This window comes from Polypterus senegalus, chromosome 7, assembly GCF_016835505.1.
Source record: "Polypterus senegalus isolate Bchr_013 chromosome 7, ASM1683550v1, whole genome shotgun sequence".
Lineage (NCBI taxonomy): Eukaryota > Metazoa > Chordata > Cladistia > Polypteriformes > Polypteridae > Polypterus > Polypterus senegalus.
The window spans coordinates 15,212,106-15,224,384 of NC_053160.1; the positions used below are offsets into that span (position 1 = coordinate 15,212,106).

Below are 12,279 nucleotides of genomic sequence, written 5' to 3' on the forward strand. Positions count from 1 at the left end.
AATAATCCGAATTTTTGGTGAGTAAAATGTTGCGATTTTCCTAAATAATATTGCAAGTTTATGAGTTATTATTGATGTTTTTTATGTGTGTCGTGGTTGTGGCTGCAGTAGAAAGGAACTTGTCCATCCCTGGTTTGTCTATAAAATAAAGGCATTTATTGTGGCTACAGGAGTATATATATATATATATATATATATACCCCGATCTACATACTGTCAAATAAATAAACCACAGACCATGGCGCAACACGAGAGGCTTCGCCTCTAGCGCTGACGTTCGAGCTTCGATTCCCGAGAAGGGGTACAGTGCGTGTGTATGCCTGATGAGCCCAGAATTAGGGCGAAACACGTGCTGCATACTGTTTGCATTATTTGACAGTAAAACTATTTCAATATATTCAATATATATATATCAGCGATTCCTGATTCATTTTACCCTCGCAGCCCCTTGGTTTGAGAAGAACTATGAAAAAATATGAGGTTAACGCAGAAAAACAGATCACCAATTGAAGCTTTATGAATAATGGATACTTTATTCGCCATCAATAATTGTTTTGGTAAAGCCATACTCGGTGCAATCCTCCTTCCATGTTCTAATTTTTTCGCGACTAGGCATGATTAAATGAACGGTAAAAAAGTAAGAGCGAAGCGAGGGTGACTCATCCAGTTAGGCGACAGCTCAATAGCTCGAATTTGTATATATGTAGGTTCTATTTAGTCAACAGAAATATCTTTGGTAGGAATGTAAGTTGAATTTAGTCATCAAGAAAAATTTATGCAATGATGACTAAATTTAACTTACATTCCTACCAAACATTTCTGTCGACTAAATAAAAATGACTTATATTTAAAATTTAAATAGAACTTGAACACATACGATAGTTCATGATACCCACGCAGCACTTCAGTAAGTGCACGTAAGAGCAGGAGTCATCCGTTTTAACAAGCAGCATATTGCACTGATACGAAATAGCCTGCCCATTTAATTATTTAGGAATGGATTAATAAATTAAGATTTTGTACAAATAATGTTTTTCATTTTTCTTCCTCGATGGATTCTGGCACCCCCAGCAACAGCTGCTTGCACCCCAAAGGAGATATATATATATATATATATATATATATATATAAATATATAGATATATAGATATGTAGATATAGATAACAGTGACAAAACAATTACATTGATTACATTGACAATCATGTTATGTTATTTTCAAAATGTTTCCTTTTCTTTTTCAATACTTCTTTAACACACTACTTCTCCGCTGCAAAGCGCGGGTATTTTGATATATATATATATATATATATATATATATACTGTATATATGTATATATATGTATATGTGTGTATGTATGTGTGTGTATATATATATATATATATATATATATATATATATATATATATAGATAGATAGATATGTGTATATGTAGATGTTTATATGTATATGTTTGTCTGTGTGTATGTGTGTGTGTGTGTATATATATATATATATATATGACAGCAACACTCATAACAGTGACAAAACAATTACATTGACAATCATGTTACGTTATTTTTAAAATGTTTCCTTTTCTTTTTCATAACCTCTTTAACACACTACTTCTCCGCTGCTAAGTGCGAGTATTTTGCTAGTTTATTAATATTGCTGAGACTGCAGAAAAGACAAAAGCCTTGTCATATTACACTACTTAAAGTCGCAGACTTCATGTAAATAAACTTAGCGAGTCTGAGGTAGTCTTGGGCACTCCCGTGATTGCTGGTCACGTTGTCAGCCATACCCAGTGACTTAGGTGGGCCGGCCCATGTGTGGTATCATTTTAAGTTGTCGAAGAGGATGTAAGGGAAACATTTGCTGTATGAATCCGTAAAGTGATTCCAACTGCCTGCCTGTTTAACTAGGTCATCCTGAATCATCCATACCCAACGCAACACTACAGAGATGAGAGCATACAATAATAATAAAAATAATAATTCCTTACATTTATAAAGTACTTTTCTCAGTACTCAAAGCACCACTTCAACCACCACTAATGTACAGCACCCACCTGAATGATGCGGTGGCAGCCATTTCTCGTGCCAGTACACTCAGCATATGTGGGCTATTAGGTGACCAAGTGATGACAGAGAGAGCCAATTAGAGGCAGGGGATGATTAGAGGCCAGAATGACAAGGCCATGGAGGGCAACTTAGTCAGGATATTTGGATACATCGTGCTCTTTATGAAGGATGCCCAGGGATCACATCTGAATTTACATCTCATCTGAAGAATGGCGTTGGTTTTAAAGTACAGTCTACCCGCCACTGAATTGGGGCATTGAGAGCCACATTCAGACCACAGGGTAAGCGTCCTCTGCTGGCCTCACCAACACCTCTTCCAGCACTAACCTAAGCTTTTCCTAGGTGGTCTTCCATCCAAATACTGCCTGGACCCCAACATGCTTAGCTATGTATGTGTATATGGTATGACTGCATATGACATTTTAACATTATTTAATAATAATCTATATATATAATTCACTAAGGCAAGACAACCATGAAAAGCACGTCGGAAGGGGCGTGGATTCACTAAGCCGCCGACAAGTGAGACACCTATGGCACACGCAGGAAGGAGCCACGGCCACCAACTCCAAGACCATTGGATACGACGACAACTCGCAGGGCCACGCCCACCAACTCGGATGCGATGACACAGAAAAAATGGCGTCATTTATGTTCGTCTGTCGTAGAGGCCACATGCAGTGCAGGTCAGCTTAATGTCATGTACCTCTGAGCTACGTTGACTGTTCATAGAGGCATGTTTCTCGCGGAGGTGAATCGCCATATGCAGCGTGTGAAACGGTTTGCGAGGGGTATCCCATGGGATCCTTAAAACAATCCTTTAAAACTGAGGTTAAAGCACAGTGAAGGAATAAGTCTTTAAAAACCAGTAAGCCCTGTGCCTCTGTTTCATTACCGTCTCACCTGCTTCACCAATGCAGGCTCTGCAACAGTCGAGACGCTCTGTCAGCAGCTGACCTTCTCTGTGCCTGACCGGTTCACACAGAGGCAGCGCAAAAAAAAGCTGCGCCAGAGACAGACTGAGGCACACATACAGGCAGCTGGTGGGCGGCTCTCAGACACATGAGCAGGCAGTGTGTATGCTTCGAGTGCGAGGGTGGACGCGACAGGACCATCTAGGAAAAATCATGTCGCGGATGTGATTCGCTGTATGCAGTGTGTAAAACAGTTTGTTTGTCGCAGATGTGAATCGCTGTATGCGGCGTGTAGAACAGTTTGCGAGGGGTGTCCCTGTGTCTTTCCAGAAGTGTTCAACCATCAATAAATAATTATGCGGCGTTTGTTATGCCGGGGGTTCACTATTGTTTTGTATTTTGCTCTCTCCAGAGTTCCATCTTTTCATTCACTTACTGTTGTATTCTCACACTAACCTGTTTTAGACAACCGTGTCTTTCCAGAAGTGTTTACCATTCAATAAATAATTATGCATGAGATTGAGCGTGTGTCTAGGCGTGGGTAAGCCGTTGAACCCCATTCGGGCTGCAAACCGTGGAATTGCCACTAAGTGTGACTCATACGCTCCCACTGTTTTCGTCCCTACCCTTTGTACACACCACCCTCCCACACGTTGACTGTTAATAGAGGCATGTTTCTCGCGGAGGTGAATCGCCATATGCAGCATGTAAAACTGTTTGCGAGGGGTATCCCATGGGATCATTAAAACATTCCTTTACAACTGAGGTTAAAACACAATGAAGTGAGCAGTCTTTAAAAAACGAGTTTTTGGTTACAACGCATGACCGCGTGCAGCATAGCAAAGTGTTGTACACGCTACATACAGCAATTCGCATCCGCGACAAACATGCGTCTTCTTAGATGCTCCTGTACTTTGTACACACATCCCTCCCACCTCGCTACGCAGCACGGACGGTTGTGTGTTGGTTCGTTCCGTGCATTGTTACAATGTTGCTTTTCTTGCTGAATTATTACATTACCGATTTTGCAAATGTTAAATTTTCTGCCTGTGCTTAAAAATTATTGAAAAACCAGCCTGATTATGCGGCGTATGGTACAAAACATTAAAATCCACTCCACGCAGCTTAAAATCAACTCCACAAAATAAATCCAGGCGGGGATGTGAGAATCTCGCGGTGTTTCTCTCAATAGCTCTGATGTTTCCCATGCTGGAGTGCAAAGATCTCACGATACTTTCAGAGTTGATAGTAGTTGGAATGACGGTGCTCTGATGACGCGTCAAACGTGCGACAGGTGACCAGAAAGATGGAATATTGGGAGCAGAGCACTTTGGCAGGTTATGGAAAATGAACTTTCGACTGGAGCCTCTATGAGTGTATCGAGGACGGCGAAGGAGTCCAAGTTCTTTGATGATGGAGATGTTAATTTCAGGAGTGGTTGCGGGATTAAGTCGGCGGAGTTGTGAGCTGGAATAACTGAGCGCCATTCTGACCGAGGAAGAAAGGAGAGATGCTATCCAGACAGCGCAGTAAAATCCAAAGCAGACAATAAAACAGAAAATCCGGGCATCAGGGCATCCGGACATCAGGTGAGTAGACAGCAAAACTTGATAAAATCCGTAAAATCCACGGCAGACGGTAAAACAGTATATCCGGGCAACAAGTGAGTAGTCAGCTAAAACTTAATAAAACTCGGTAAAATCCCTAAAAACCCACGGCAGACGATGAAACAGTACAAAAAAGTACGAAACTTTTTAACTAAAAACTAAAGTAAAAGTAAAATAATAAATTAGTAATATAAAACTCATAAAGCTCAAAGGGAGAAGCGGCGAACATTCAACGCCAGCGTCCTCTCCTACCTGACGCTTATTTTATTCTCTGATGATAATAATTTAGATATAAGAAATTCTATTTAAAGATTTCTGTTTTAAAGATCATGCCATTTATCTGTTCTCTGAATGGGCAGACAGAAGCGCCTTATCAGCAGGTTATATAAATGAACCTAACCTATAAAAGATGCTATTCTGTTAAGAACAGACAGTCTTGCCATGCTGCCCTGAACAATCACCAATCACAGGGGTGCCCAAGACTACCTCAGACTCGTAATGTTTATTTATATGAAGTCTGGACTTTAAGTAGTGTAATATGACAGGGCCTTGATGTAATAAACAGCAGCCATCTTGGATTCAACTGAAATGGGCACTCACAACTTCATTTACAAGGTGTTTTCCATAATAGTGGGTTTGTGGGAGTATAAAATACTGCTATAAGAATAAGGAAGACAAGTGTTTTGAACCTCACAAAAAGAAGAGAGGCTTGTCCCTCTGATGTCTCATGTTTTGTAAACCACTGGGGGGAAAAAAAGAGTCTGAAACTGAGGCTGTACACTCCACACCTGGAAAGCATCTGAATAGCACTGACTCTTTTAAGGCAACACATTAATGGCTTTCAGAAAAAGGTTAAGAGCTTGTGATACTTTCGAAATGTGAAACCATGCTGGAAAGTTCTCACTGAGTCATGTAATTTGTCATGCCATGCATTTTTAAGTTGTGTAATCTAACAACCTTGGAAAACAAGATCAGGAACCAGTCTTTGAGTCTGACACCCCCTCTGACTAGAAGTGGCCTGGTAGAGGAAGTTAAAAGCTGTGCATAGCTTTCAATGCTGACTAAACCTCCAGCTGCTTTGCCAACGTGTTAACAGGATACATTGTTATGGTTGTAAACATTAAACATACAGAATGGGTCTGAATCTCATGACCCTAAATTGTATTACACCATTTGAAAATATACGGTTGTATGCTTCAGAGTTACAGTGTGTAGGCTAAAAGTAAGCAGAAAGTTTAGCAGGCACTGAGAGCCAAGTTCCTTCTGCTTGACAAAAACTAAAGGCCCTCACCATCATTAATGTCATGTCACTCAAAGTGTTATCAGTGTTTTAGTCGACTACATTATCGTAGCGCGCTCCTCTCAGGACCACCCAAAAAAGACATCAACTGACTGCAATGAGTGCAGAATGCGCCTGCCAGAATCTTAATTAGGAAAAGCACATCTCTCCAGCTATGATGTCACTAAATTGGTTACCTGCGGCATTTAGAATTGACTTTAACCGTTAAACTGCCACATACTTGGGGAGGTTAATTGACCCCCAGACACCAAATACTTTTTTTCTGCACTTTTTAAGTAAATGTCACAATTCACCAAGAAAAAGTAAACTTTTAATGGAACACATATTTTTCATGTCAAGAGCATCATTGGTAAAAAATATTTTAAAAAAACTACTGTAACAATATGTACAAGGTGCAACTGACGCCATTGATGAAATTCAGTAAATCACCAAGCCAACTGCACTTGAACTAGCCACACACAAGCATGCAGAGGCCAATGCTGATGCTGGCAGGCTTGTCTAGTGCAGCGGCTGAATCCCATGGACAGTGATGCCACAGTACTGCAGGGGGTGGCAGTGGTCATGAGCTGGCTGCTTAACGAACGTACCGCACTGACTGATCAGATCCGGCGTGCTGGCAAATTGCACTGGGAACTGACTATAGCCAGTTCTGGTGGTTTAAGGGTTAAAATACTGCTTATGGTTTATAAAGCCTTAAATCATCTCGCTCCATCCTATACTTCGGAATGCCTGTCACTTTACACTCCAAAATGTAACCTTAGATCTTCAAATGAATGTCTGCTTAGAATTCCAAAAGCTAAACTTAAAAGACGTGGTGAGGTGGCCTTCTGCTGTTACGCACCTACAATCTGGAATAGCTTACCAGGCTAACCAGGCTAATATGGTGGAGCATTTTAAAAGACTACTAAAAACCAATTATTTTAATATGGCTTCTTGTAGCTTTGTTTTAGTGTAACCCAGATATTCTGTATATGCATTTAATTATCGTTTATATCATGGCTCCGCAATCCGTACTAACCCCTACTTTCCCTGCTGTTCTTTTTCCAGTTTTCTGTGGTGGCGATTTGTGCTACCACCACCTGAACAGGTCGCCATGCAGTCCCCTACATTGATGGATTGAAAGCCAGAGGTCGACATGACCATCATCATCCAATTCTTCCACATGAAGCCTGAAAACCATGAGCACTGACTGAGATCATTTATGTTAGGTAGAATGCCCAGTGGGGGCTGGGTGGTCTCATGACCTCAGAACCACTGTAGATTTTTTTTTCTCTCCAGTCCCCTGGAGTTTGTTTTGGTTTTTCTGTCCTCCCTGGCCTTCGGACTTTACTTTATTCTTTGTTACGGAGTATTGCCTAATCTTAGTTTTACATATATATATATTTTTTTCTTTCTTCATCTTGTAAAGCACTCTGTGCTACATCATTTGCATGAAAATGTACTATATAAAAAAATGTTATTGTTGTTAAGCCATTTAACCTCGGAAGTCAGATGTCAGAGGCAGGAATGATGTCACACCTAAGTTGACCACGTTCCAGTAAAATGTTCGGAAAATCATTATAGTCGTGTCCAGTAAAACCTTTGTTGTGCTTGTTTTGATGTAATGAAATGCAGTTGATAACAACATACTACATGCTATTGTGCACATCCAAACACTGTAGCAACATGTCCACCCATTGAACTTTGGACAGTACTGTGTGTATGAGACTCACATAGGCAGAAGTGCTAATAAACAGTATAATACGTCAGCTTTCACTAAAGTTTGTGAAGTATGTCGCCATTTTGGATTTGGACAAACTTCAGTTTGGCAGACCAGCCCCGAGATTTTGAGTTGGAAATTCAATTTATGGGGGCATTCCAGTTGAAAATTCTGACTTGCCATTTCAAACAGAATGCAGTATTAGGAACCAAGTGAAGGTGAAGTGTTGGTTTCAATGTGTTCCATCAGTCGCTCACTTCATAGGTTGTTGTATTATGTACTAACACCACCTGATGCATGCTTAGAATGTCCTATTTAGAGTCTAATGCACAACTGCATTACCTTAACTGCATGCATTTTGAGGGATTCCAGTCCTCATCTTTACAAACATGCACACAACTTCTTGGACGTTTACTTATGTATTCTTGACAGTATTGCTGTTTACAATGAAATATAAAGTGCCTAAATTAACTTAGTTAAATGTTTCTTATCATCGAACAAAAAGATATTAATTTCAAGTAATACATGTTCGCCTGCTCTGCTTTTGTATCAACTAAAAGATAATCTGTACACTCCAGCTCAGGAGAAAAAAATGGAATCATTTACATAGGCAAGTTTCAGAGATGTGGAAGATGGGAAAGCTTTCTTGGATCAGGGGTAACAGCATCCCACAGTCACGATTCAGTTTTCTTTTCAGTTACTGCCAAAAAGAAAATGAGCAGCAAGCTTATAATCTCATCTCAAACACAGCTGTTAAGGGTCCGTGTGGCCAGTTTTTGTTGTTTTGGCGTAGTTGCTTTACCTCATTAAAAGATGCCAAGTTGAGCTTCTTGGCGATGAACTTCTTCAAGTGTAGAACCGTGGCCTGCGCCGAGCAGCGGATCCATTTCCTTTTCAGTCCTCGCAGCTTACTACTATTGCATTCCAAGCAGATGCTTACCTTCAGGAGAAAGCAAACACACAGACAGGATGGGTTAATCACAGTTCCAGCAGTCCTCATTATACATTCCACTGGCAGGTTTACTTTAATCTAGCAACTAACATGAGGCACTGACAGCAAAGCTTCTTGACATAATCTATACTGAACACCTCTCCTGCTCTCTTTTTTTTTTTTCCTGGCACAGTTTTTATTTTACATACCGCTGTCAGGCTTCTCTCTGTCCTTTGTTTATGCGCTCACCCACATGCATCTCTACACACCTGCCTCCTTGCTCATTGGAAATTCAACACGAACAGTGCAAAATCTCAGCTTCTTTTATCAGCAAAAGCACAGCTTTCCAGTCTGAGACTTTCTCAAAAAGAAGTTTCACAGCACAGCAGTCTATCAGACTGGATCCTCCATCCCCTTAACCGTTTAAGATTTTTTACCTTCTTCTCTTGAGATAAAAATCAGTGGTGTCTGCTCCTTTCTTTCTAATGCCCAGCACACTTGCATATCTGTCCTAATTTGGCAACTCTTCCCTTTCTAATGTCTCCTTCGTTTTATGTTCTAATTTATAGGACCCTCTTCCACACTGCAGTGCAACCACCTGCTCTCTGGTTGCCTAATTTCTCAGGTTTGGCTATACTGATGCTACAACCTTTTGCCGCACACATACACACACTCTACCAAATGTCCCTGAACTCTGATGACAGAAAACAAATTATCACACTTTCAAATCCATGTTTCTAGTCGAACTTTCTAGGCCAAAGCACACAGATGCCTTGTTACTGCTCAGCTTACTTAGCAACAAAATGAGAACCATTTGTTTGGATCTTTCCAGGCTGAATTCCATTCCCACCACAGCAAACAAACGATTCTTGTTCACATTGACAACATGTGAGTAAATCTTTCATTGTCATAGCAACATCAGCTGCATGACATTTTGAAGAAATCACCTAACAAAATGTCAAAGTGTTGTGAATGACTGTTACCTTACTTCTCACGTTAGCTACCTGACTGTACTGCAGTTCTTTAGTTTACTGGTCATGACATGCAGGACATACTACAAGGTGCTACCCTTTTGATGGACTTCTAGCCCTCCAGCCACTTCATCTTTGGTAGCTAATCTTTGTGAACTCGATCCTCAGTAAGGGCCTCCATTTTGTACCTATGCTACTGTACAAAAGCAAAAGTCGAGGGTGCTTTAAAAAATGATATCACGAATAATAATTTTTTTTTTTTTGTAAATCAAACATCCTGGAAAGTTCAACAAACAGGAAAAAAAAATGAAATCAGCATTTGGTGTGGTTATGCCTTGCCATAAAAAAAGCAGCAATGCTGTTCGGCCCACTTACATGAAATTTCTGAAGGTCCTCTTGGAGAACTTTCCACAGTTTAATCTCGGGGCTCTGTGGGGGGCTATGCCATCTGGTGTAGGATTCCTTGTTCTTGTTTTAATGATTTTATTCCTGCATTTGTGGGGTCACTGGAGTTGGGACTAATCAGACGTGGTTCTGAGGGTATTTCACGATGGATAGGAATCTGTGGGCCATCAGTTTTGATAAAATGCAAACTCTGCAGGAAGTCTGGACCGTGCTTCACTGTTGCCTCCCGACACTCATCCATGAATGCTCTCTAGCCCTTTGTCTGACAAGCTTACTTCTATCAGAGCCACAAGTTTCATATTTTGACTCATCAGCCCAGGGCACCTGCTGCTATTTTTCTGCACCCTTTTCCTTGTGTTTTCATGTGTAGTCAAGTCGTTTGGCTTTATTTCCACCTTAAAGAAATGAACTTTTGTTTGCAGCCCTTCCAAGAAGACCACTTCTGTTTAAGACAGTAAAGGGGGTGTATTTGGGTCCAAGTGGTTTCTGCCAGTTCTGTGCCGATAGTAGAGCCGGTCATCCCTCAGTTTTGAAAGGATGTAAACTTGATGTATTTCTTGTTTGCTGCACTCAGTTTCCATGGCCCACCACTTTACTGGTCTCACCTTTACCCATTTCGCCATCCTGCTGCAGAAGAGCTTGGACAGCACATCTGGAAATACCTGACAACTTAGCAGAGACCTTGATTTGGCAGGGTGACCACCTTGTGTCCTGTCAATAGGCTCACTTTTGTTGTAGCGCAAGATCTGCATGCTACTCTACCATATCTACCGCAACCTCACCTTTTTGGTCATGGTTGTCCCTTGTCTAGTTTCCTTCCCTCTAAACAGTTGTTCTCGTCACCTTAACCAAGCACTGGACTGTATGCCTACAAAGATCTCAAAGTGGTCTGTTACTGTATTAGTTCAAACATATTATTATATAACTCTTTTTGTTTAGGAAAATATTTTTGTTGTCTAAAATGCCTAAGACATTTGCACAGTACTGTATGTCAATAACCCTGGACACCCACAAGCCCACACCAACAAATGCCTCTGCAGGATTTCCTAATCAATAACTACTATAACTCCGTATAGATGTGTTTGTAGTTATTAGCCTCTGATAGGCTTCTCTGTATCTCATCCTTTCTGTCCTCAGCTCTACCTCCTTTACCTCCACTGCATCCATTCTCCATCATCAACACATCCTGTTACACTGCTAGCACACTGCCATGTGCCAAGGCTTGTGATTCACCCTCCACAGGACAATGCAGAAGGCTCCAGCAAACTAAACAGAGCTGCAGAAATACACCACATCATCATGTCCTACTGATTGCAAGTTGTGACTCTTTCATGGTATAGATACGTATGTAGACAAAATTTGTTGGTTCCCTTAGAGCTCACTGAAAAAGTGCTGTACGCCCCTTGACAAGTGAGGAAAAGAAAAGCAGTGGCCCCCTGTATACCTGCATGCCTTTGATATGTCAGAGAGTAAAGCAAAGTGAGTGTGAAAAGAGATCAAGTATTGCTTATTCTACAAAGATATTCTAAAATGGCCCGGACACATTTGTTGGTCCTCTTCGAAAATGTCCATGCCATTTTTATATCTGTTGTTATTTGAAATATTCTGTTGAATCCAACATTGAGGCAAAGTCTCATTTGTATTGAATACGGAATAAACAATGATACATGCAAATTACTTTTGTCAGTTTCATGTTATTTCAGACAATTTGGGTGTCCTCCTTTTTCTGTGAATGGGTACCCACAAATTTGTCCAAATTTGTGTATAGTCATTAACCCAAGTTCTTTTACTTTATAAAACTTAGAAGCTGCAATGCTATTCACAGCAACAGCAGCTACAACAATAGACTGGGCCCAGACCTTTAATAGGAATCCCGTGCTCAAAGTTTGTGCACATTAATACAGCACTGGCTTGGAGGCAAGAAACGATCCAGACTGAGAAGCCATTGTAGAGAAGGACACAACCATTCACACGTTCAAACACTGGGCCAATTAATTGTGTCAACATGGCGGGGAACACAGACTCCATTCAAAGATATTCTAGCTCAAAATGAGAAATAGTTCAAGTGTGGTAGAAATAAAACAGTAATTGTATTTATTACATTATACAATTTAAATGGAACAAATAAACCTAAACGATTTGAAAGAATAGTAAGAGCCAGCTTAGTTAGACCAGCATAGTTAGCTTAGTTAGGTAAACAAAAAGAATTCCAACCACTTTTTCTGTAGTACTAGGTTGTTGTACCGTGTTAGCCATTACGAATGTAGAGAAAAGCCAAGCAAAATGACACCTTTTATTGGCTAACTAAAAAGATTACAATATGCAAGCTTTCGAGGCAACTCAGGCCCCTTCTTCAGGCAAGATGTAAAGGGGCCTGAGTTGCCTCAGCT

At 40.6% G+C, this 12,279-nt stretch overlaps 1 protein-coding gene across 1 annotated transcript in view; it reads right to left on the minus strand.

Moving 5' to 3' along the window:
* Nucleotides 1–12,279, minus strand: part of LOC120532337 (polycomb group RING finger protein 3) — a 308,428-nt gene that overhangs the window by 40,866 nt on the left and 255,283 nt on the right. The window contains exon 8 of the mRNA XM_039758240.1: nucleotides 8,385–8,522. Coding sequence (XP_039614174.1) covers nucleotides 8,385–8,522 — 138 coding nt within the window. The remainder of the gene's footprint in view (nucleotides 1–8,384; nucleotides 8,523–12,279) is intronic.